The sequence below is a fragment of the Carcharodon carcharias genome, chromosome 8, assembly GCF_017639515.1.
Source record: "Carcharodon carcharias isolate sCarCar2 chromosome 8, sCarCar2.pri, whole genome shotgun sequence".
NCBI classification, from domain to species: Eukaryota; Metazoa; Chordata; class Chondrichthyes; order Lamniformes; family Lamnidae; genus Carcharodon; species Carcharodon carcharias.
This window is the reverse complement of record NC_054474.1, coordinates 163,011,514-163,039,023: the sequence shown is the minus strand read 5'-3', so window position 1 is coordinate 163,039,023 and position 27,510 is coordinate 163,011,514. Positions and strand designations below refer to the sequence as shown.

General features: G+C 42.4%; 1 protein-coding gene across 6 annotated transcripts in view; it reads right to left on the bottom strand.

The window, feature by feature from the left end:
* The window catches only part of LOC121281002 (disabled homolog 2-interacting protein-like), a 425,229-nt gene that overhangs the window by 82,315 nt on the left and 315,404 nt on the right, over positions 1-27,510 (bottom strand). For all 6 annotated transcript variants that reach the window (XM_041193534.1, XM_041193536.1, XM_041193535.1 and 3 more), the window contains 2 exons: positions 23,638-23,736; positions 12,760-13,314 (listed from right to left, as the gene is read on the bottom strand). In XM_041193534.1, coding sequence (XP_041049468.1) covers positions 12,760-13,314; positions 23,638-23,736 — 654 coding nt within the window. The remainder of the gene's footprint in view (positions 1-12,759; positions 13,315-23,637; positions 23,737-27,510) is intronic.

Sequence of the window (27,510 nt, the reverse complement as noted above, 5' to 3'; positions counted from 1 at the left end):
TCAGTGTGTGCTCCCCCGTACATGCGCAGACTTTAGCACTTGCACTCCTCCTGCCCCCACCCAGGCAGTGCCCACCGGCTGGATGTTAATTGGCCAGCCAATGTGATATCGCGGTCGGGATTCCAGGTGGGTTGTTTCCTGGCTGCTCCTGGGCTTGCCCACCCGACAACCAGAAAATCCAAAAATTCAGGGAATAGTCACTTCCACATATCTGTAAAAGCAGCCTTCAGAAAAGCTGATGTCCAATATGCAGCTGTTCCTTTACTAGATTCATAAATAAGACAAGTCATACAGAATAGTTCATATCACTCCCTTAAAGATTCAGTCACTTTCATCCTAGAAGAGTGACTTTTATCATATTCTTTTGTTATAAGTAAATGGGAACTTAGGAAACTGAAGAGTTCAAAAAAAGCTACTTGACTAAAAAATTAAGACAAAATATTGCGGATGCTGGAAATCTGAAACAAAAACAAAAAATCCTGGAAAAATTCAGCAGGTCTGACAGCATCTGTGGAGAGAAAGACAGAGTTAACATTTCGAGTCCGTATGACTCTTCTTCAGAGCTCTGAAGAGTCAAATGGACTCAAGACGTTAACTCTGTCTTTCTCTCCACAGACGCTGTCAGAAGTGTTGACGAAAAGGTTAGTGTGGCAGATAGCCTTTAGTGATCATCTTCAACAGCTTAATTATCCAAAACATCAATCCTATCTATCATCGTCTGGCCATAGATTTATGTTTATTCTCCTTCAGCTCCTTGAATTCTCAAAATCATCATTGCTCCTTTTTAAATAAGTGTACTCCACACCGCCCTAGCGGACAATAGGTTTCACCCCTGAACAACCTGGAGCAAGCTGATTCCCCGATTTTGAAATTGCTTCCACTTAAGATATTCTTGAACAAGTTTCTTTCCTTCTAGTTCTTTTCCACTTTTTGCATCATTTTAAGAACTTCAATCATTTCTTCATCTTTGCTCTAGTTGCTTATTATGATTCGCATACAATAATGTCTCAAGAATGTTGAGAGGGGATAAGAGAGATTGGGAGGTGGTGAGGGATGGAATCCATGATAGAAGAAAGTTTTTTTTTCAAAAAAGAGGCTTTTGAATGAAATGAGAGAAGTGCCGAGATGGAAAGATTTAAGTGGATAATTCCAAGACAGGCCAGATTTGTCCACCATGACTGACAGATCATCTTCCAATACTGTGGAGGAGCAAAGGAGGGGAGGATGTGTGCTGGGAAATATAACTTCGATAGGAAGGGCTGCGCCATGGAGGGGTTTCTGAACAAGGAGAAAGGATGTTAAAATCAAAGGGTCATTGGAGCTTGACATGGAAAAGGGTAATGGGAAGACACAATGAAGCACAGAAAAGGACTTGAACTGTGAAGCTTAAGTTGGGCTCATGATTCAAGACTTCGTCCATGATTTGGCAAAGGCATAGATTAATATTTCAGTGATAAAGAAAGGCAGGGGTTTCCTCAAATATAAATGCAGTTTTACAAACTGACGACAGGTGTTGTAGGTTAGTTTGGTGTTAATTCAAATGCAGAAACTACAACTGCATACAGCGTGAATGGACAACTGGCAAAGTTTTCAGAAGTGATGTCAGAGGATTGTAAGTGTTCGCAGAAAGCAGAGGATAGCTTTGGTTTTGTCTCCAATGAGTTGGAATAAACTTCTGATCCAGGATTTAGTGACAGAGTCAGCCAGATGCAACCGTGATAGCCTTGAAGTCAATTGTGGAAGTTGGGAGATAAAGTTGGGTATCATCAAGAAGGCAGCTCCCCACCACCTTCTCAAAGGCAATTTGGGATGATGATAATAAATAAATGCTGGCCTAGCAGTGACGCCCATATCTTGTAAATGAATAAAATAAAACCCTATATTTATGGATAATGTTATGAAATGTTAGCAAATATATGTGATAAATAGAATTGAGGATGGAGCACTGGGCACAGCAGTCATAGGATAAGTGTTAGAGATAAAGTGATTGCAGTGGGAGAGACCAGAATCGAACCTGGATGGTGGAGTACAAGAGATGCACCAATTAAGAGAGATGGTGGAAAAAAAGAATTGAATGATCAACCATCTCAAAATCAGCAAGGAAGTCAAGCAACATAGAGGGCAATAAGTCATGACCAAAATTGCACTTCCACAATGGTGACTTGGCCTTAGTAGAATGGGCAGGTTGGAACCAGATGAGAAGGATTTGAATGCAGAGTGACGGGAGATGTGAGGGATGGGCGGTGTAGAAATTTTGACAAAGAAGGTTGGGTATTGCAGAAATACTGTCCTATTTCTCAGTGCTTATAACATGCAGAAGACTACTTCGGCCTGAGAAACCACAGAATCTCACAGTGCAGAAGAGGCCCTTCGGCCCATCGAGTCTGCACCGACACGTGAGAAACACCTGGCCTACCTACTTAATCCTATTTATCAGCACTTGGCCCATAGCCTTGAGTGTTATGACGTGCCAAGTGCTCATCCAGGTACTTTTTAAAGGATGTGAGGCAACCCGCCTCCACCACCCTCCCAGGCAGTGCATTCCAGGCTGTCACCACCCTCTGGGTAAAAAAAGTTTTTCCCCACATCTCCCCTAAACCTCTGGCCCCTCACCTTGAACTTGTGTCTCCTCGTGACTGACCCTTCAACTAAGGGGAACAGCTGCTTGCTATCCACCCTGTCCATGCCCCTCAATCTTGTACACCTCAATCAGGTCGCCCCTCAGTCTTCTCTGCTCCAACGAAAACAACCCAAGTCTATCCAACCTCTTTTCATAACTTAAATGTTTCATCCCAGGCAACATCCTGGTGAATCTACTCTGCACCTGCTCCAGTGCAATCACATCTTTCCTATGTGGCAACCAGAACTGCACACAGTATTCCAGCTGTTGCCTCACCAAGGTTCTATACAGCTCCAAAATGACCTCCCTGCTTTTGTAATCTATGCCTCGATTGATAAAGGCAAGTGTCCCAAATGGCTTTTTCACCACCCCACTACCATGCCCCTCCGCCTTCAGAGATCTATGGACACACACGCCAAGGTCCCTTTGTTCCTCAGAACTTCCAAAGTGTCATGCCATTCATTGAATACTTCCTTATCAAATTACTCCTTCCAAAGTGTATCACCTCACACTTTTCAGGGTTAAATTCCATCTGCCACTTTTCTGCCCATTTGACCATCCTGTCTATATCTTCCTGTAGCCCAAGTCACTCAACCTCACTGTTAACCACCTGGCCAATCTTTGTGTCTTCCACAAACTTACTAATCCTATTCCCCACATAGTCAGCTATGTCGTTTCTATAAATGACGAATAATAGGGGACCCAGCACAGACCCACCGGACACTGGCTTCCAGTCACTAAAGCATCCTTCTGTCATCAACCTCTGTCTCCTATAACTAAGCCAATTTTGAATCTACCTTATCAAATTATCCTGTATCCCATGTGCATTTGCCTTCTTTATAAATCTCCCATGTGGGACCTTGTCAAAGGCTTTGCTGAAATCCATATAAACTACATCAACTGCACTGTCCTCATCTACACACCTGGTCACCTCCTCAAAAAATTCAATCAAATTTATTAGGCATGACCTCCCTCTGACAAAGCCATGCTGACTATCCCTGATCAAACCTTGCCTCTCCAAGTGGAGATAGAATCTCTCCTTCAGAATTTTCTCCAATAGTTTCCCTACCACTGACGTGAGACTCACTGGCCTGTAGTTCCCTGGCTTATCTCCACAACCCTTCTTAAATAGCAGAACCACATTAGCTGTTCTCCAGTCCTCTGGCACCTGTCCCGTGGCCAGAGAGGAATTAAAAATTTGGGTCAGAGCCCCTGCGATGTCCTCCCTTGCCCCCCCTCAGCAGTCTGGGACACAAATCATCCGGACCTGGAGATTTGTCCACTTTTAAGCCTGTCAACACCTCCAATACCATGTCACTCCCGATATCAATTTGCTCAAGAACCTCGCTGTCCCTCTCGCTGAGTTCCATACCTTCATCCTCATTCTCTTGGGTGAAGATGGATGTGAAATATTCGTTCAATACTCTACCGATGTCCTCTGGCTCCACCCATAGATTGCCCCCTTAGTCCCTAATGGGCCCTACTCTTTCCCTGGTTTCCTCTTCCCATTGATATACTTATAGAATATCTTGGGATTTTCCCTACTTTTACCAGCCAGAGCTTTCTCATATCCCCTCTTTGCTCTCCTAATTGCTTTCTTAAGCTCCACCTTGCACTTTCTGTACTCCACTAATGCCTCTGCTGATTTGCTTCCCTTGTACCTGCTAAAAGCCTCTCTTTTCCTTCTCATCATATCCTGAATATCTCTGGTCATCCATGATTCTCTGGGCTTGTTATTCCTTCCTATCACCCTAGAGGGAACATGTTGAGCCTGTACCCTCCCCATTTCCTTTTGGAACGCCCAACACTGCTCTTATGTAGATTTCCCCAGTCTACCTTGGCCAGATCTTGCCTTATTTTACTAAAATCTGCTCTCCCCCAATCCAAAACACTTTTTTGCAACTTGTCTATTTCTTTGTCCATAACAAGCTTAAATGGTACCATGTAGTTGTAGCGATCACTAAAATACTCCCCCACCACCACCTCAGCCATCTGTCCGGCTTCATTCCCCAGAATTAGGTCCAGCACTGCGCCGCCACCTGTTGAACCCTCTACATATTGACCTAAAAAATTCTCCTGTGCACATTTCAAGAAATCCACTCCATCCAAGCCCTTAACACTATGTCTATCCCAATTAATGTTGGGAAAGTTGAAATCGCCTAATATAATTACCCTATTGTTATTGTTTTTACACACCTCCACAAATTGTGCACATACTTGCTCCTCAATTTCCCACTGACTATCTGGGGGCCTATAATAAACACTTAATAATGTGGTTGCCCCTTTTTTATTCCTAAGCTCTACCCACAAAGCTTCATTCGATGCCCCTTCCAAGATATCATCTCTCCTTACTGCAGTAACTGACTCTTTAACTAATAATGCAATGCCTCCTCCTCTTTTACCCCTTCCCCTGTCTCGCCTGAAGATTCTATATCCCAGAATGTTGAGCTGCCAATCTTGCCCCTCCCTCAACTATGTCTCTGTGATGGCTACTATATCACAATTCCACCTGTCAATCCTCACCCTTAACTCATCCATTTTACATGTAATACTCCTGGCATTAAAGTAGAGGCCATCCGGCCTTGCCTTACTCCCTTGAAACTTAATGCAGCTGTACTCCCTCTGACTTGATTGTTTTACTGTATTATAATGTGTCCCTATTCTGCTAACTTTCTGTGTCCCCAGGTGTCCACATCTGTGTCCACTGGTCCCACCTCCCCCAGAAACGGTCCCAGTGATCCAGGAATCTAAAACCCTCCCTCCTGCACCAATCTTAAGCCATGTATTCACCTGCACTATTCTCTTATTTCTGTGCTCACTAGCATGTGGCACTGGGAGTAATCTAGAGATTACAACCCGAGAGGTCCTGCTTTTTAGTCTACTGCCTAACTCCCTGAATTCTTGATGCAAGACCTCATCCCTCTTTCTACCTATGTCATTGATACCAACATGTACCATGCCTTATCACCCTCCCCCTTCAGGATGCCCTGCAGCCATTCAGTGACATCCCAGAACCTGGCACCAGGGAGGCAACACACCATCCTGGAGTCACAGTGACGGCCACAGTAGCGCCTATCTGTTCCCCTGACTATAGAATCTCCTTTTACTGTTGTTCTTCCTCCCCTCCTGTACAGACAGGCTGCTTGTGGTGCCAGAAGTTTGGCTCTGTCTGCGCTCCCTGGAGGAACCAGCACCCTCCTCAGCCTCCAAAATGGAATACCGATTTGCAAGGGGGACTCCAGAGGACTCCTGAACTACCTGCCTGTTTCTCTTGGACTGCCTGGTGGTCACCCATTCCCTTCCTTCCTCAAGTCCCTTCAACTGCGGTGTGACCACATCTCTAAACGTGCTATCCACGATGCTCTCAGACTCGTGGATGCTCCACAATGTCCCCAGCCGCCGTTCCAGCTCTGAAACCCGAGCTTCCAGGAGCTGCAGCTGGACACACTTTCTTTACACATGCTGGTCCCGGGCACTGGAAATGTTCCCAGCTTCCCACATGGAGCACGAGGAGCACACTACGGCTTTGAGCTCTCCTACCATGACTTATCCCTTTAAATTAAATCTTTTAAATCAATTACTCTAGGGCCCTTCTTTCCTGATCCTCGTTACTACAGAATATACAAACTGTAAACCACAAAATGACCTTAAACTATAAGCGATAAAATAGTAAATACTTACCTAACCTTACCCACTACTTACCAGTCATTTCTCTCCCTTGTAGCCTCTACTGCTGCAGCAGGGCAAGATCACTCTCTGAAGATTTAAAAAGTTGGATAGTAAAGAAAAAATGCAAAGAGAACCTCTTCCCCTCTGCACCGAATTCCCACTATGGACCAAATTGCCAATACCCCCACTCACTCTAGCTTGTACAGCAACTAATTTAATACAGATAACTTCCCTTTGATTAGAACTACTAATGTATCCGTACAGTCAGTAATTGTCTTACCATATAGAATAACACTGAAGATTTATTTAAGTGCCAGTTGTCCTAGTGCAAATTATAATTAGTCAACATGTTTTCCCCAGTGAAACTTAAAATAAAATTGCTTACCGCTATGGAAGTTATGTTATTTGAGTGATCACGAGCAATTAAATCTATATCCAAATAATAGGTGAACATCCAATGACAATAAGCACTCATTACTTCATATATCCAGGAGACTGATAACAAATGCTCCATTGGTTCAGCTATTTTCTATTTCAAATTTAAAATAATGAGCAGTGATAATGCTGTTCTTCCTACAATACGTTGGGGAATGAGGGCTTTCAAGGTAATTTAAAGCCAAGTTCTATCTGTTTACATTTCACCACCCCTCTCCATTGCCCCCATTTTGTTCTCAATTTACATTATAGTCAGTTGTTAACCAGGTTATCACCAAACAGCTTTAACTGCCTTGGAGTGAAAGAAAAAGAAACTAGCTGAGTTATTGTAAAGCATATCAATCACATCTCTGTTATGATTAACAATGGCTTGAGAATGTTTCATAAACTCACTCAATTCTTCAGTGGTTACAACAATGCATAGTGAAATTTCTCAATTCAATTAAATTTAAAGTTCTGGCTTGAATGAATACCATACATTGCACCAATTATTGATCCCACAAAGAAGACAGGGGTTGCTTGGTAGTAGAGAACTCGAATACTGCTGAAAAGAGAGGCATGTTGTCGAACGTTTTACCTTGTACTCATCAGGATAGTCACAAGAATGCCAAATTTCGAACAACCACAACAATTTATACCACAGGAGAAATGGGTGCTGATTGATTGGCAAGGCGACTGCCATTGGCCAAGGAGTTGTCAAAGGGAAAGCAACAGGGAACTATAGGCTCCCCAAGTTCCCGGGTAACTCTTGCGTTTGTCATGACGACAGAAGCACTTTAGCAACACGTCTCTCTGTTCAGCAACAGTCAAAGACAGAGGTGTTCAAAAAAGAATGAACTTGCATGTGTATAGCGCCCATCACACCAAAGACATCCCAAAGTGCTTCACAGCCAATGAATTCATTTTCTTTTTAAGGGTAGTTGCTATCATATAGGCAAATGGGCAATAAAAGTACCCAAAGCAAGGTTCCATAAACACCAATGAGATAAATGACTGGTTATCTGTTTTTTGCAGGGCTGGTTGAGGATGAATTGGTTGAGGTTGAGAAAATTGCCTGCTCTTTTTTGAAGAAGCGCCATGGGATCTTTTACATCTATTCAAGCAGAAATATGAAACTCCTATAAAATACCTTATCCAAGAAACTGCATTCCTGAAAATGCAGCACTTCTAAAGTACTGCACTAAAGTATCGGCCTAGATCATGTGCTCAAGCGTCCTTTCATGAGATTGGCTGATTGGAGGTGAGGCGGGGAAAGGCTTCAGTTGATTGGCTTCATCATGTCTGGATGAGGTAGGCTTAATGGAATAGAAGACATTTCCACAATTTTTTTTTGGGAAGTGTTCTACACACAAGCATGCAGAAAACAGAGGGCAGGTGGCACTCATCATTTCAAAAGGAAATTTTTGACAATGGTCACTTGGACTCTGGTCCCTCTCACACATATGACATTAGCTAGATCCAAAGCAAAAGATTCTGACAGCAGCTCAGCTACCTACTCAAAGCATGAATGACATGTTTGCAGAAACTATTGAAAGATGTTAGAAGGGTTAGAACACTGGAATGTTTGGAAACTCACATGAAGCTTAGGGACTCTGCTGCATTTGGTCGAGAACTCTGCAAATCATCCTATAGTAAGAAGCAATAATAATGATTTCCAACTAGCTGGATGTCCCTAAACTTTAAAGAATAAAAACAAATACAGAGAACTATGTAGATTCTTCAGAATACATTATATTACGAATAGAGGTACGTCTCCACCAGATCTAGATTTTTCTTTACTTGTTCATCTTTGTAAGACTCTTCTTCAGACTGTCTATCTGGTGTTGGCACCATTAATGAGCATATCATTTTCAATGGCACTACTAATAACTTTATTAAATGGAATCCATTTCATTCATTATTTAAGAATCCAAGTAATATTGTTAATATCTTACCTAGTGCAAAAAAGGGAGGTGGTGGCATACTGGTATTATCGCTGGACGAGCAATTCAGAGACCCACGGTAATGTTCTGGGGACCTAGGTTTAAATCCCACCATGGCATATTGAATTCAATAAAAATCTGGAATTAAAAATCTAATGATGTGATGAAACCCAACTGGTTCACTAATGCCCTTTAAGGAAGGAAACCTGCCATCCTTATCTGGTCTGGCCTACATGTGACTCCAGATTCTTAACTGCCCTCTGAAATGGCCTAGTATCAATCCGCTAAAAAGCCTAAAAAGAATGGCACCGGAAAATAACAACGGCAAACTCAGCCATGTTGACCTTTCAAAGTCCTCCTAGCATAGTTATAAGCACAGAAACATACCGAGACATCACCATCATCATCCCTGGGTATATACAGGTAGGAGGGAGTTGCCCTGGGAGTCCTCAACATCAACTCTGGACTCCATGAAGTCTCCTGGCACAATGAAGGCCAGGAAAGCTCCTACTGATTACCATGTACCACCCCCACCTCAGCTGATGAATCAGTGCTCCTCCATGTTGAACACCACTTGGAGGAAGTCCTGAGGGTGACAAGGGCATAGAATGTACTCTGGGTGGGGGAAACATCAATGTCCATCACCAAGAGCAGCTCGGTAGCACCACTACAGACCGAGCTCTAAAGGAAATAGCTGCTAGGCTGGGTTTGCAGCAGGTGTTAAGGGAACCAACAAGAGAGAAAAACATACTTGACCTCATCCTCACCAAGCTGTTTGCCACAGATGTATCTGTCCATGAGAGTATTGGTAGGAGTGATCACCACACAGACCTTGTGGAGATGAAGTCCCTTCTTCACGTTGAGGATACCCTCCATTGTGTTGCACAACCATTGTGCTAAATGGGATAGATTTTGTACAGACCCAGCAACTCAACACTGCACAACCATGAGGTGCTATGGGCCACCAGCAGCAGCAAAATTGTTCTCAACCACAATATGTAAACCTGTAATAATCGGTGCCCGGCCCACTCTACCATTGCCACCAAGCCAGGGAATTGACCTTGGTTCAATGAGGAATGCAGGAGGGCATGCCAGGAGCAGCACCAGGCATAGCTTTAAAAAAAGTGTCAAACTGCTAAAGCTGCAACACACTGCATGCCAAACAGCATAAGCACTAAGTGATAGACAGAGCTAAGTGATTCCACAACAATCAGATCAGATCTAAGTTCTGCAGTCCTACTGCATCCAGTCATGAATAGTAGTGGACAAGTAAACAACTCACCGGAGGAGGAGGTTCCAGAAATATCCCCATCCTCAATGATGGGGGCGCCAAGCATATCAGTGCAGAAGATAAGGCTGAAGCATTCACAGCAATCTTCAGCCAGAAGTGCCAAGTGGGTGATCCATCTCGGCCTCCTCCTGGGGTCCTCAGCATCAGAGATGCCAGTCTTCAGCCAATTCAATTTTCCACATCCTATCACGAAACAGCAGAAGGCGCTGGATACTGCAAGGCTCTGACAACATTCTGGCAACAGTACTTGAGACTTATGCTCCAGAACTTGCTGCACCCCTAGCCAAGCTGTTCCAGTACAGTTAAACACTGGCATCTACCCAGCAATGTGGAAAATTGCTCAGATATGTTTTGTACACAAAAAGCAGGACAAATCCAACCCAGCCAATTACCACCTCATCAGTCTACTCTCTATCAGTAAAGTGTTGGAAGAAGTCATCAACAGTGCTATCACATAGTGCTATCAAGTGAAACTTGCTTAACAATAACCTGCTCACTGACACTCAGTTTAGGTTCCGCCAGGGCCACTCAGCTCCTGACCTCATTGCAGCCTTAGTTCAAACATGGACAAAAGAGATGAACTCCCGATGTGAGGTGAGAGTGATTATCCTTGATATCAAGGCAGCATTTGACCGAGTGTGGCATCAAGAATCACTAGCAAAACTGAAGTCAATGGGAATCAGGGGAAAACTTTCTGCTGGTTGAAGTCATACCTAGCACAAAGGAAGATGGTTATGGTTATTGGAGGTCAATCATCTCAGCTCCAGGACATCACTGCAGGAGCTCATTAGGATAATGCCTTAGGCCCAACCATCTTCAGCTGCTTCATCAATGACCTTCCTTCCATCATAAGGTCTGAAGTGGAGATGTTCACTGATGAATGCACAATGTTCAGCACCATTCACCACTCCTCAGATACTGAAGCAGTCTATGTCCAAATGCAGCAAGACCTGGACAATATCCAGGCTTGGGCTGACAAGTGGCAAGTAACATTTGCTCCACACAAGTTCAGGGCAATGACCATCTCCACAAGAGAAAACCTAACCATCGTCCCTTGACATTCAATGACCTTACCATCGCTGAAGCTCCCACTACCAACATCCTGGGGGGGTTACCATTGACCAGAAACTGAACTGGACTAGCTATATAAATACTGTGGCTACAAGAGCAGGTCAGATGCAAGGAATTCTGCAGCGAGTAAGTCACCTCCTGACTCCCCAAAGCCTGTCCAGCATCTACAAGGCACTAGTCAGGAATGTGATGGAATACTCTCCACTTGCCTGGATGAATGCAGCTCCAAAAACATTTAAGAAGCTTGACGCCATCCAGGACAAAGCAGCCCACCTGATTTACACAGCATCAACAAACGCTCACTCCCTCCACCACTGATGCACAGTAGCAGCAGTGTTTACCATCTACAAGATGCACTGCAGGAGCTCACCAAGCCTCCTTAAACAGCAGCTTCCAAACCCATGACCACTACCATCTAAAAGGACAAGGGTAGCAGACATATGTGAACACCACCACCTACAAGTTCCCCTCCAAGCCACTCACCATGCTGACTTGGAAATATATTGCCGTTCTTTTACTGTCGCTGGGTCACAATCCTGGAGCTCCCTCCTTAACAGTATTGTGGGTGTACCCACGGTTCAAGAAGGCAACTCACCACCGTCTTATCCAGGGCAATTAGGGATGCGCAATAAATGCTGGCCTAGCCAGCGATGCCCACATCACATGAATGAATAAAAAATTTAAAATTTGATGATAAAATTGGTTCCTGACAAGATATACTCCTTTTTGTATTTGATCCCTTTATTTTGTTCTATTAGCTCCCTTCAATCTCCGTTTCTAGGAATACATTAAATGGTCAAAACTACCCAGAGTACAATGCAAACCACATTTCCAGTGTTATCCGTAATGTTCATTGTGAATGTGGTGGCTCCATTCTGGAAGCACAATGGACTGGAGTGTCAATTAGGTCATTGTTCCAACTTAGATCTCAATAAGTATTACAGCCCAATGTTGTGCTACAGGTTGTGAGGGAAACTGATACAAAACTTAAATAGAAACTGTAGATTCAAAGATTTACAGTTGTGACTAAGCAGCAATAATGTCTCTGCATACATTCCCACAATGTAGGTAGACTAAAAAGATTTTTCTCCATTACACTCAACCTTTCAATTGTCCAATCTAACCAAGCTAAGATGGCACATGGGTATTCTTAAATTGCAGCAGCAGAGAAACCACAGAAAGTTTTAAATGGGTGAAATGGGAGCAATGACATTAGATACATAACTGAGTAAAAATAATGCTGTTCCAGGGTTATTTAATCTAGAACAAGAGAGAAAGAGAAACAATTCAGTTCCCAAAGAGCACAAATGTTTCTTCGGCATATTTGAATGGCTGCTGAAATATAAAATAAAAGGAATTGTTTTTCCTACGTGATATGTTTCTCCTGAATTACAATCTTTCAATTTTCTATAATTTTAAGCTTTTTTCTTTATCCATATTTTGTTTTCTTCTACTTGCTCTCTAAATATAAATTGGCAATTGATAAACAAAATATCTATTCAGATATATTTCCCTTCCAATTGCATCACAAATGCAATTTGCGCATCCACCCACCCGTAGGACCACTAAGGAGTATTTTCAGCTGAGCTTTTAAAAACATAGGTTCTGGACCACAAACCAATGCCATATTTTTAACCCTTTTATACTAAATATATTCATCTCCCATAAACATTTTTGCTGAAACAGAAGAATATGTTCAAGTATGATATCTAATATTTAAAAACGGAAAATGTTTTAACCTCGGTGCTTACCTTGGCCTTCCCAGTGCTTTGCAGAATGTGCACTAATGCACAAGCCATCTCCTCCTTACTCTTAACGCTCAATACAGGCTCCAGCACAGAGCACAGCAGCATATAATTATTTGTAATATACTCAGCAAACTCTTTGTAGAGCTCCATTGGAAGAATGCTCATGCTCTGATAGCGAGCTTTGATTCTAATCATTGGTCCCACTGATTTGCCCTTGCTTGGATTGGGCATGCTCACAGGATACCACTTCTCCAGGAACTGTCGCCCTGTCACCGTTGCAATAGGAATGTTCACCAGACCCACGTAGTTATTCTTATCTTTCTTTTTCTTTTTATCAGTCTCTTTGTACAAGTGCACTGTAATATTTCTTACTGCGGGCAGGTTGCTAAACTCAAAGTGCTCTCCCCAGAAAACATTGTCCGTTTTCAGCTTGCAGGTAGTCCGTGCAAATAGTGTATCATCGAGGCAGAGTTCACAGAAGTATTTTTTCTTGGCTGGCAGATCCTTGGCTTCAATAATCCACAGTTTGAGCAGATTCTCTACTCGTCTACTGTTGTCCTAAAATGACACAAGAAAGGAACAATAACAATAACTCTGTTGAATCTGTAATAATCTGTTCTTTGGTCTTTTGACCACAATTATAATTTATTCATGGTTAGGATTCCTTCTTAGTACATTAAAACTGACAATTTTGGAGATCTCCATCAATTGAATCACCACACACAGTAATAATGGTCAATTTGGAACATAACAAAAACTCCTATTTTCATTAACAATTTACTTCCTGACTTTACTCTTAATTACAATAAAATGAACCATACAGGTTTTGCATTTCTTGATTAACCACCTGGCTAACTGGCAGTAACTTACGTTTGAATGGATAAAGAGCTCATTTTACCCCCGACAGCGAAAACTCCTTGAATTTTCCCAATCTTCCAGGCTGCATACCTACTGCTGAAAGGGCAGGTGGGAAACCTTCACTAAAGGCACATGATAGCAGCCTGCAGTTGATCATTTCCCATACACTGGCAGGGAGGGATGTGGACCCAGCCTGGAATCAACACATCCTTGGAGAAGCATAGTTAAAATTAGGAACTCAGGGTTCAACTTGCATGTCACAGTGCAGTGTCTACCAAAATATGATATTATTTTTAAATTAACCTAATACTTGCTCTCCAAATGTGGGCTTTCAAGGATATAGGATGTTCATTCCTAAAATGAACAGCTTGCTAAGCTGCTTCAGAAGACATTAAATGCCACAAATCTAGACAAGATACAGTCGCTGGATTCCTTCCTCAAAGAGCATGAGTGAACCAGTGACCATTTTTCCTAGTAACCCACAAATTACTAGATTTACTCAATTTGATTTCACACCTTGTTACAATAGGATTTGAACTTGTCATCTCTGCTGTAACCATGATACTACCATCACATTGGAGCCTCCTCAGATTCTCAAAGGTTATTGGGGTTAGGTGGAATGTGGAGTTGAGGCCACAATCAGATCAGCCATGATCTTACTGAACAGCCGAGCAGGCTTGAAGGGCTGAATGGCCTACTCCTGTTCCTAATTCATATGTTTGTACATATGTATGCCCTGTGCTCTAAGGGCACACCCAAACAAAATGTTGAATCAGCATTTTTGTTCTCTTAATTTTAATTAATTATTGTCTCACTGAATTTATTTTATTTAAGCCTACAGACCAAAAATAAATGGAGGAATGGAGGCAGCAAGTCAGATAACTTTAAAAAACTTGAACTTTGTTTAAGACCTAGGAAACTGTTCGTGATACCAAAATACAAATCACAGAATTGTTACAGCGCAGAAGGAGGCCTGTTGTGTCTGCAGGTCTCTGAAAGAGCAATTCACCTTGCGCCACTCTCCTGCCTTCTCCCTGTAATTCTGCACATCCTTCTTCACATAATAATGCAGTTCCCTCTTGAATGCCTCGATTGAACCTACCTCCGCCACGCTCTCAGGCAGCGCAGTCCTGATCTTAACCACTTGCTGCATTAAAGTTTCTCCTCATGCCTCCATTGCTTCTTTTGTCAATTACCTTAAATCTGTGTCTTCTTGTTCTCGATCCTTCCAGCAATGGGAACAGTTTTTTCCTATCCACCCTGTCCAGACTCCTCATGATTTTGAATATCTCTATCAAATCTCTTCTCAATCTTCTCCAAGGAAACAGTCCCAACTTTTCTATTCTATCTACATAACTGAAGATCCTCATCCCTGGAACTCATTTTCATGAATCTTTTCTACACTCTCTCTAATGCCTTCACAGCTTTTCTAAAGAACCAGATGCAATACTCCAGTTGAGGCTGAATCAGTATTTTATACATGTTTAACATAACCTCCTGGTTTTTGTATGCAATGCCCCTATTAATAAAGTCTAGGGTGCTTTACTAAACATGCTCTCAACCTGTCCTGCCACCTTCAATGACTTTTGCACATATACCCCTAGGTCCCTCTGCTCCTGCACCCCTTTTAGAATTGTGCCCTTTATTTTATATTGTCTTTCCATGTTCTTCCTACCAAAATGAATCACTTCGCTGTCATATCCCTAAGACATGAAAGAGAAAATAAACTATTTAAATCAAAGCATTCCGTTTTGTTTATTCAAAAGGTGGACTTTGTTAAAAGATGGTCTATAGGTCACATGATTCACAAGTTGGCTATAATTTCTGCAAATTTCTAACAGCAGTTACAGAACTAAAGCTCAACCCTCATCATTGTGAGGACACATTATAATTAATGAAACCAGGGACCAGCAGACAATCTGTCTCCCCAGCCTAGTCCTATAACAAAGGGCGAGCCATTGAAACTCCTTACAACAGCAGAGGCGCTAATTGCCACCATCTATCTCCTAAGGTAAACAATGAATTTTGACCAGAGGCATAGAAATTGCTCATTAGCCTCCAGCAACTGACTTATTAATGTCAACATCAACATCTTTCCTATCTTCTTATAGTGTGCTTGTGTGTGTGTGTATGAAGTTGCGACCAAACCCCAGGTTTGAATGTGTGAATAAACTATACTCGTGAATTAACCCCAAACAGAGTTTGCTGTGAGTCACTTTAAAAATTGAACTCACAAACAGAAGGTTTGGGGAAACATATCACAGTCTATTTCAAAAATCAAACATCTCTGCTTACTGACAAACGGCAAGAAAATAAAGGAGTTCAGGTTTGTCTCTCTTCCATCCTTAACATCACAAAAGTTTAACATGATGGTATGAGGTTTTGCTATTTAATATTTTTAAAAAATAATTAACCCATTCAATGGTTAATGTCTGTATTAAAGAGGAACCAGAAAAATATATCAACAAGTAAGGCACTCATCTGCTAATATAGGCCAAATAATTCTCAGAATATCATCCCCGGGCGCTGCTTATTTCTATTTAGGTTCGTTATTCTTGTATTCTTGTTGTGTGAAAAGCATTATTTTGATTCACAGTGCCATTCTTTAGGTTTCAGTACAGCAGTGCCAATTAACTGGAGGGCAGCTTGTAAAGAAAATGGACAAGATAGTTCTTTTATTCTGCAAGTACAGCTAGTGGCAGAAGAATCATATACCTGTATTATTGGGTGCACCTTTATAATATAGGTACGCTTAAAATATCTACTGAAAATGAAGTTAACTGACATTAAAATGCAAACTCTATGTGGTGGGAAATCGCTTCTGCACAGTTTGGAATTTTTAAAATATTCGTTCATGGGATGTGGCCAGCATTTATTGCTCATCCCTAATTGTCCTTGAGCAGGTCATGGTGAGCTGTCCTCCTGAACTGCTGCGGTCCATGTGGTCTAGGAACACCCACAGTATTATTTGGAAGCGAGTTCCAGGATTTTGACTCAGTGACAGTGAAGGTCAGCAATATAGTTCCAAATCAGGATGGTATGTAACTTGGAAGGAAATTGGCAGATGGTGGTGTTCCCATGCACCTGCTGCCCTTGTCCTTCTAGGTGGGGTTTTAGTATCATAGAACTGCTATCCACAACCATGGGCATATGGTGGTGTACTGGTAATGACACTGGACTGGTAATCCAGAGGCCTAGGTTAATGCTCTCGGGACCTGCATTCAAATCCCACCATGGTGGAACTGGTGGAATAAATATGGAATATAAAGCTAGTCTTAGTAATGGTGACCTCAGAATTATCAGCCATTGTCATAAAAACCCATCTGTTCTGGCCTACGTGACTCCAGATCCACAGCAATGTGCCCTCTGAAATGGCTGAGCAAGCCACTCAATTTATGGGTAACAAATCTAGCCTTGCCAGCAACGCCCACATCCCATAAAAGAATAAATAATTCTACAAAAAGTGCTGACACCATACATGGTTCCCTGACTTCTTGAATGCATTCAAAAAATTATTCCCTATATTTAACCATCAGCTTGAACTGGTATCATGGTGAAATGTTAAAGATTAATTGGACATTTATGGCATTTACCAATATAATATAAAGTCATAAAAAATCATTCGTTACCCAACACAGAAAAGTCAAGCTCCTGCTTGTAGTATTTCACTAAGTGGATACTTTCAGCTCAGGATTACATCTTAAGGAAATAGATTTCAGTCCATTGGAACTCCTGGTCCTGCTAACTATCCCATTGACACTGGGTCACGACAATTACGTTAACTGTCAAACCTCATACATGATAAGTTGGGTGAGATACCAGTGGGCTTTCATTGCACATGTAAACTCCTAGGGTCTGAAATTCAAAATTATGCAGAACTTTTATCCGTTGAAGTGCAGCCTTGTTATTATTTTGCAATTTCTATATTAAGTCAAAATTCGGTCATTGGCTAAGCCAAGATGAAGATTGGATCTCTGAAACAGTGGTTGAAGCAGATAATGCAGGGTTAGAGATACACAGAGCAGTTTTGCAATTGTACCTCAGGTAATTCCTGATCTGCAGAGTGGTAGAGGCCGATCAAGGTATAGCTACCAGTGTCTGATGGAGAAACAGCACCAGTTAGGAATGTAAACAATGGGCTGACTATGCCAAGATGGGTGCACCATATTATTGGGAATGCAGCTGAAGTCTTCAATCTACTAATGAGTCTGTGTGCATGACTCATAAGGGATGTCAAACATATTTAAATTAGGGCCATCTCAAAACATTTTAAAAACAATTTTAAGAGAGGTGTCGAGTCATTTAAAATTATTTTCCAGGACATCACCTTTATAATAACGGACTGCAAAAATTCCAAGCTTCAGTGACAACTTTGTACAAGTTTACAGCCTATTTCATCAACAGCTCTATGTTTGATTGCAAGGAAACAAGAGACTCACTTTTGGATTCAAGCCCTGGAGGGTGGACATATTGGTCCAATTACTTTGTACATTTTAACATGCTGAGCATCTGATTATGCTCATACCTAAATGCATTCACTTTCTGCTGCAGTCCAGCTTTGCTCTGCATGATGCAGCCTCAGGAACTTATTCAAATTATGAAGCTGTACTTTGGCAGCAGGCCTGCATTTATCTAGAATCAGCTTTTCACAGCTTACATTGAGAAACCAGAGGGGATTTGAAACAATTAATAAGGAAAGGCCTTCATTTTGAGTTCCACCTTGGAATAACAACAATAGTGATTTTAAAAATTGCAGCGTGCAACTTAAATCACTTTTTCATAGAACTGTCACCTCACAAGTGCAAGTCAAGTTTGTTTCAAGCAAGATAATGAGGCGAGCATGGCCACAGATTTTGTTCTGCTCCACTGTGCATTTCCTAATGTTGACCAACTGGTTTGTAGGGGCTTCATATTTTCACAAAGGAAACAACAAGGCATGTAACCTGTTCCATATCCACATATTGTTGGTCATCAGTGCCACTGAACTGAATACACTATTACGGTGATTAAAATGTGACCTGAAACTTTAAATATTACATGTAAAATGCGTTCATTTCCAGGCTGCACAAAGAAACTTGTGCATTGTAAAATTGGAATTCATTAATTTTATCAAATTAAAGCAATTCTGAAATCCAAAACCACATAATAATGAAATTCAGATGACCACGGCATGCAGGCAGACTTAATCCTCTACTAATGACCTGGTGTGTGATTGGTGGTTTGCAGAGCTGATTCTGTGTTTGTCTGAACTTAATCAATTTAACAGTGTAGCCAATCCACTGTTTTGGATGTACTTCAAAGCAAGCACGCCAGCATAACTCAGCAAAAAGAAAACCATAAACAGCCTTGTCTGCTTTTGTTTCAAATTTCCGGTGTTTGCAGATTTTTATTTTTATTACTTAAGTCCTTCCAACTCAGGTCCTAATCTGACTCTGGAGCAAATCGACGCCACCAAGTGCGAGGCCATGAGCTGATTTCCCTCCCGGAATGGGAATCAGAGGTCAGGGCTGTTTCCGGGAACTGAACCTGCCCCTAGGGGCAAGTCATTCATTGTTATTTTCACGGGGGCAGCCCCTCGATTCACTTGGAGAGAGGTTCGCTGCATTTTCTCTCAAAGTTCGAGTGCCAATCAGAGGCCCTCCAGCTTTAGAGGAGCAGCAGGCTGCAGTAGAGGGTAAGTAACCAGGAGGGCACTGAGATAGAGGTGCCCTGACTCCAGCTTTTTCAAATCTAGATTTAAAAAATGGCTTTTTGCAGTCAGGCGACTACAGGGGGAAAGGGGGTGAATTCCTCTGTAGGCCACACCCAGGCAGGTAGGGAGAGCCTCTGGGCAATGCCTGGAGTGCTGGTCCCCTGGTTTACCGCAGGGAGGCCGCCACCGCCACTTGCAGAACCTTGACGACTGGCAAAATCCCAAATAGCCTCCTTTAATTGGACTCCAGTGGCTCTTCATGAGCTGGACAGGCAAGTGGGCAGTCCTGCTGCCCTCTGATCTCATTCTCAAAAATGGCCCAGAGGTAGGGTGGAACCGGGGAGCCAACACACAGTGTCTATTTTTAGTTCTCGCCCATCTCTGGTCCTGGCCCTGGCCCCAGCAGTGGTCAAAAATCCAGCTCCATTTGTCTCACACCACCTGGGTTTTTGCACCAGATTACTAGTACAAGAGCGACATTCCAACTACTGAACTTCAGATGAAATTTAACACAGAGAAGTGTGAGTTGGCACATTTTGGCAGAATGGATAGGGAGAGGCAAAAAGGCTTAATGGCCAGGATATTGCCGTCAGCCTGCAGGGGTGGGCCCGAAACGGCAACGCGCAAAGTGACACGAGATGACGTGCGTGGGTCCCGACGTCACCTCAATCTTCGTTTGGCGGATGTGCACTGGAGGTGCACGCGTGCCTGCCGAGCTGTCAACAGCCTATTCAGGCCATTAAAAAAGTAATTACCCCTATTAACAACGCTAGCCATCCAATCTTAAGGTTGGCGGGAAGGCAAAGAGCCCAAGCAGCATTTGCGTTTTCCAGAAAACCTCATCCATGGGCGGGATGAGCATTCCTAAAAGTTTAATAAAATAAATTAGTTAACTTTGCTACATTGACAAACACGTCCCAGATCATGTGACACTGTCACATGAGGGACATGTCTGAATAATTTTTCTCTTTATTATAAAAGTTTCATTACGTGCTCCAGGGAGATTGCTGCGCTGTTTCACACGCATGTGTGGAAGAGCACAGGCCCCTCCTCTTTCCCGCCTGCACAGGTAGCGCTGAGCACTTCGGAACGCACATTTAGGCCTGCCCACGTAAAATGGCAGGGAGCAGCCAATCGCGGGCAGCAAACAGTTCCACTCCTGCTCCCACCCAGCCCGCTCGTCAGAGGTAAGATGCAGCCCAATGTTCCAGTTCCAGAGTGTGCAGAGGGACCTGAGAATTCACGTTCACACATCTTTGAAGGTGTTAGGATACATTGAGCCATAACCTCTGAGCTCCCCACCATCGGATTTGGGGGGTACTTCAAAGATGCACTGGGGAATCCCTCTCGGAGATTCCCAGGTAAGGGTTTGCATGGCAATTGCCCAGAAGTGCACACTTCCTCTGGACAATTGCACTAAGAACCATCCGAAAATATGGTTTAAATGGCAAATATCAGATGGTTCCACCAGGGTTACACCGATAGTTTCTCAGAAAAATTTAGGTGAAGCAAAGCCTCTTCTAACTTCTGGATAATTATTGTAAAGGCCCAGGCTGACCCCATGGGACTCCCCCCAACCCCGCCTAATCTCCGCCTCCCGACACCCCTCACCACCCCACAGTCCACCCCACTCTCTGAACCTCGGACCCCCTCCGCCCAACCCCCGAACGTCGGACGCCCCCCCACCTCCCCCCAGACCCCAACCCCCATAGACATCTCATCCCCCACCACCCCCCACCCACCCCCAACCTCTGACCAGCCTTCCCAACCCCCCCCAACCTCAGACCGTCCCTCCACAACCCACCCCCTCTGGATCTCGGTCCTCCCCAGACTTCCAACTTCCCCACTAGCCCTCAGACCCCTCCCCCTGACCACCGGGACTTCTGATATCCCCTGGACCTCTGACCAACATTCCCCACCCAAGTCCTATCCACTCACCTTAGACACTTACCTTCTCCCTGGCCTGTCAATTTCCCTGCTTTATGGCAGCAAGTGCTGTAAAAAAAAAGGGCGTGGCCTCCTTGAATCTGTCCGAGCTGCACTTGGCTGGGGTCTGCCAGGAGTCTTTGGGGTGCAGACCCCAAGCAGCTCCGATGAACAGAAAGGTCAGCGTAACTTAAGAGCAGGTAAGTATGCACTTATTTCTTCTAATTCCTGTGGGCCAGCACTTTCTGACGCTAGTCACAAGTTATGGCCCATCGATAGAGTGACTAGCAAAGCATATGGGATCTTGGACTTCGTAAACAGAGGTATGAGTACAAAAGCAGAAAGTTATGCTGAACCTTTCTGAAACTCTGATTAGGCCATAACCAATGTGTCCAGTTCACACTTTAGGAAGGATGTGAGGGTCCACGAGAGGGTGCATAGGAGATTTTCAAGAATGGTTTCATGGATGAGGGAATTTAGCTACAAGGTTAGTTTGTAGAAGCTGGGGTTGTTTTGCTTGGAACAAAGATGATTGTGGGGAGATCTGATAGAGGTGTGCAAGATTATGACAGGTTTATATAAGTTAGACAAAGAAAAGCTGTTCCCATTAGCTCACGGTACAAGGACTAGGGCCAAGGCTTTAAGGTTTTGTAAGAGATATAGAGGGGATGTATCTCTTATGCAGTGAGTAGAAAAGACCTGCCTATGAGGGTGATGGAAGTGGAGACATTTTTGATTTCAATTGGAAACTGGAGAGGCACTTGAAGGGCTATGGGAATAGAGCGGGGAATGGGTCTGACTGGATTGCTCTACAAAGAGTGCCGGGATGGGCTTGGTAGGCTAAATGGCCTTCTTCCTTGCCATAATGACGTTATTCCTTTGGACTGGACATCCCCGTTCCTGATGTCAGGTTGAATCCATGCCATGTCAAGGGGATCTCCAGCAAGAGCGCTGTCATCAAACAGGACTAACAGCCAATCACATTGTAGTATTCTCAAAGACAGAAAACAAGGAAGTAAAAATCACAAATCCCTTCATTTTTTTAATTTTTACATTATCCAGATGGCAAAATAGATGACTGGGATACACATATGGGATTAAGGTAGAAACTAAAATAACATAAATAAGCGTTAAAAAATTTTAAAAAGTGTGAAATTTCTTATTACAGGTACAGGTTGAGTATCCGTTATCCGAAACCCTCAGGGCCGACTGTATTTCGGATTTCAGATAATTTTGGTTTTCGGATACAGCATATAAACTGACATTACAATAGCCTAAGCCTAGGTTAGCTATAGTCTAAAGTAAATAAAATGGCTAGAAAGGTAAGATGTATCACTGAATAATAAATTCAGGGTACCTGAAAAAGTTTCTTTTTGACATGTTCACCATATAAATCAGTGCTGACGAACAACTAGACATCTTGTGCTAAAGGTTGATGAGGTTAAAAAAAGTGCGGTTTTTGGATGTGTTCGTTTTTGGATTCACGGATAAAGAATACTCGACCTGTATAATGGAAATATTTGACGTCCAACAAATTAAAAGTACTCTTTCAGGGCCAGTGAGGCTGTTTAGCAGTGATTATGAACTTAGCATGACATTAAAAACCTAGTTAGACTTAATTTAAGAAGGTGTAACTTTTTCAAGGGTTTGTACAGCAATATGAAGAGTGGAAGTTCTTGTCAATTCAAAGATTTCTAAATCATTATATTCTGGAGGAACCTCAACAGCACACCCTCTTAATTGTAAAATCTCTGATAGCAACTCTGGGATTTAGCCATCTAACCGCACATGTGTGAATTCCAAAAGTTGCATCAGTTTCAGAGGAATAATGATGGTGTACTGATAGTTCTGCTATCATTATTAATGCAAAATTTGGGCCAATATAAAATATTAGTCACCAGACAACCAAAATACACAAGCATGTATAGAGCTTCTTTATTAAAAAGTATAATGTAAGGCACAGCCAGCAGTAGAACTCTAGTCTCCAGCAGCTCTTCACTTTACACCATCTGAGTCAAAAGGGAAGGTCCACCATAATGGTAGTTATTTATGTTAGCTGCCAACTGTGCTTTTCCTCTAGAAGCAACAACAGTATTTACATAGGTAAAAGATCTCTGAGTACTTCAAAGGATAGAGAAGGAATACGAACCCAAAGCAGGGGAGGAAACAGAGAAATAGAGAGAATCCCAGCATGGTTGAAGAGGGGAATTATCTGAGTCACTTACTATTTACAACTGTTTCTATTCCTTGTATGGAAATGCATAAATCAGTTTTAAGTAAAACACTTTAAGATAAAGTCTGGAACACTGCTCTGTGTAAAGCTCATTAAAGAAGCAACACTATTTGATACTCAAAACAGATCTTTAAAAGGCAGCAACATATTTGAACCTTACAGTTTTTTTTACCTTATTTGGCTGTACTGCACGCCGTAGATTTTCCATCCACTTATCTCTTTCTGCTACTGAACGACATGAAAAGCACTTGCTGCCTGTTGAAGTTGTCACCTGCATAGAGGATAAATTAATTTCACAGGATTATTTTAATTTAATTTTTCTGAATTTGTCTTCTACATAATCTGCCAGTAAGCTCCTATTATGAATCTTTAAACAGTGTTTTCATCTGATATGATAAACATGGACAACCCAGCTGCCCACATTGTTGTGTCATATAAACCACAAAGATTTCAGGTTCATTCTGTAACAAACGTTAATGGGTCTCACCTGGGAGTGAGAGGGGTGACAGAAGAGAGGGGAGCTGGCTGCAGAAGCCTTGGCTTGACAAGTGAATAGCATAGGTTCCTCCTCCTGAGGAACTCCTGCTGAAAGGAGTGAATATACACACTGGTGAAGACAAACTCAAGCTTAGCTGAGATGCCCGAGATCAAAAAAGTTATTTACAGATGAATAATTGCCACTTGGGCCAAGTATTGGAAGAAGAATGCTACTTTAGGAAGGCAGTTGACAGCTTCAGGAGAAACAACCCACAGAGTTGAGTGTGCAGCATATTGCTCTATAGACAGCAACTGTCACTTTGGTTATCTAGATAGATTTCTAATACTGAATGTGTTATTTCATAATGACACCAAAAGCATGAGTGTGATTTCAAAGATAGCAGGGAATTTTTATTTTGAAGTATTTCCTTTATCTCCGTCATCCTGTAATTAAATACAGTGTCATGCTGATTAATGGGCCAGCCTTTATTTTAAATTAAACAATATGAAACATGAATATGAAATTCACATTTCAATGATCTGCAGCTCCACTAAAGTACTGTTAAATGTTATATAAAAATGGAGATGGGGGATATAGTCTTCCATACATTAAGACAAGTTGAAAAAATACAATGAATAATGCATCATGAATCTGTGTAATACTGCAACTGTATTTAATAAGTCCACATAAAGCATGTTGAAAATAATGAACAATAAATCTTTTGCACCTATCTGCTGCATGATCATGGCAGGAATTTCATAAGGCAATGTCCATTCCTGTCATTCTCCAAACTGTGGGAATGTGTGGTTGCTACAAACCGCCATTTGAGGAAACCGATAGCTTCACTTCCGTTAGTCTGTGGTCTGCAGACCTTTGTTTTTTTTTATACACATATACTGTTCCTGTTGTTGAGGCCAGTATAAGATTTGGTTGAGTGCTGACTCTGTGAATGCAATTAACAGATTGTCATAATAGGACGACGGAACATGGGCGACCTGGGATGCTTATTAATGCATACACAATGTTATAATGTATTACCATAGTCAACTATGATAAAAATGGTCTGATGGGCATAATCGGGACTGAACAAAAGTGTGTAAGCAAGAAATTAAGGTCAGCCCCAGGCTATTTTACATGTTTTTCTTGATTAATGAGAGAGCTTCAACAGTGGATTGACTTAGGAGAATTGAATATTAACAAGTATTACTGCACTTCATTTCTTATATTGCACACATCCACTATTCACTTAATCCTCACTTTGAGAAGCTCTAATTATCCAATGAATTTGCTACAATATCAAACAATTAGGCTTAATACATGATTGGCATTATACCAGGAGATCCTAACAATTACCAACTTCAACGAGCATTATTTTTAATAAGCTCTGGCTCAGCTCTCGATCAGTGAGCTGCCTGGCAGGGTTCAATGGGTGCTGGTAGTTCACTAAAATAATGCAGGTGGGGCCGGACCTTGCAAAAAAATTTGGGCCTCTTGCTTTTATTCGTATTTATTTATGGGATATGGTGCACTACTGCCAAGGCTGTCATTTATTGCTTATCCCTAATTGCTCTTGAAGTGGTGGTGAGCCGCCTTCTCGAATACAAATGAGTGGCTGGCTTGGCAAGTTTGGAGGGCAGTTAGGAGTCAACCAAATTGCTGAAGGTTTGGAGTCACACATATGCCAGAACAGGGAAGGACATCAGATTTCCTTCCCCAAAGGACATTAATGAACCAGGTGAGTTTTTACAACAGGATTACCATTACTGGTACTAGTTTTTTTATTCCAGAATTATTTAATTAATTGAAATTAAATTCCCCAGCTGTTATCCAGGTGCCTCCAGATTACTAGTCTAGACCTCTGAATTATTAACCCAGTAAGATAACCACTATGCTACCATTCCCTATCAGCTCTATCCTGCAGCCAATGTTACCAAATTCACCCATTGCTTTTGTGTCCAACCAGGAATTAACCCCCAGTATTTTTAACATTACTGTGCTCCTTCAGGGCTGTACTGGAGTGTCTGAAATATTCTAAAAGTCACATCAATTCAAATTTTTAAATTCTACTGTACAGAATCATATTATTTGTAAACAGTCAATCACAGGGATTATAGTCCAGGAGTCATTTAACACATCCCCATCTAGCTCTTCTGATGGAATAATCTACTATAATCGCATTTACCTGTTCCTTTCCCAATAAAACCTTCCCTGTTTAGTATATAGATGCTGTCTTCCACTTCCCTCAAGACCAGAGCCCTTTTTAATCATCTTTCTACACGTGTAATACAATTTCAGGCTGCCTGATTAAAAAGCAAGATCTTGAAATCTTTTGAGATGTGTGGGTGAGATATCAGATGGCCTCTGGTCCCTATAGGGCCAAATCCCAGAAGGAGTAACTTCCTTCAGCAAAGAAGACTATCTTGATGCAAAAAAGCCCCAACTGCTGCAACTAGTTAAAGCTCACACATCTTCCAGCACAGCAATATAATAATATTACAAAACATTTTAACTCATTTTCCAGGGTTACAGGATCTGCAGCACATTCATACAAATGGGTTATAATTCATTAATTGTCATAGGGATGTGTGGTATGCGAAACACCTAATTGCAAAAGAACCGACTGCAACATGAGGAAAAGCTTTTTCATGCTGAGTGGCTGGGATCTGGACTGCACTGCTGGAGGACTGTGGGAGGCAGATTCAATTGTGGCTTTCAAAAGGGAACTGCATAAGCACCTGAAGAGAAAAGATCTGCAGGGCTATGGGGAAATGGCAGTCGAATATAACTAGCTGAGTTGCACAGAGTGTCTGCATGGACACGACGGGCCCAAGTGGCCTTTTCTGTGCTCTGACCATTATATGATTCTACGCTCGGTTGACTCTACCCGTTGCTATTTATGATTTATCACATGGGAATTTTTATTAAATTACGCTGTCCTATTTTTTATTTGATTTCTGATTTTAAATGTATCAGTATCCTTCATTCAATTTTTTGAAAGAATCCTACAGCACAAGCGGTTAGTAATTGCTTCTTGGGTGGAATTGTCCCAGATTTGCACTAAGTACAGTAGCAGGCAGAAAAAAGAACGTTTTACCAACCGACTGCAATAGTTTTCACGCCGTATCAGCCCAATCCTGCCTCATTAATCATGCATTGCTGGGAAGCATGCTGTTTGGATGGTGGGTGGGCTCTCATTCGCCCGCCATGCCATCAACTCGCCGCTTCCTCATGCTGGGCACCATATTTAAAGTGCAACCACATGCACTCCTCTCAGTGCTTCCAGCCCAGAGCTGATGCACAGAACACATGGCCCCGTCAGACAAGAAGACTGCAGCCCCCAAGAATCAATGATACATCCCTGGAACGACTTCTGTACACTGTTGAAGCCTGCCACGATGTCCTCTAGCCCCGCTGTGGCCGCAGGAGGCCCAACAGTCTCACCGCTCTAGCTTGGGAGGTGGTGGCAGAGGTGGTCAGTGCTAATGCTGCACAAAAAAGGTTTGCCATCCAGTGCAGAAAAGAGATGAATGATCACATCCATGCCACCAAGTTAAGGCAACCATCTCA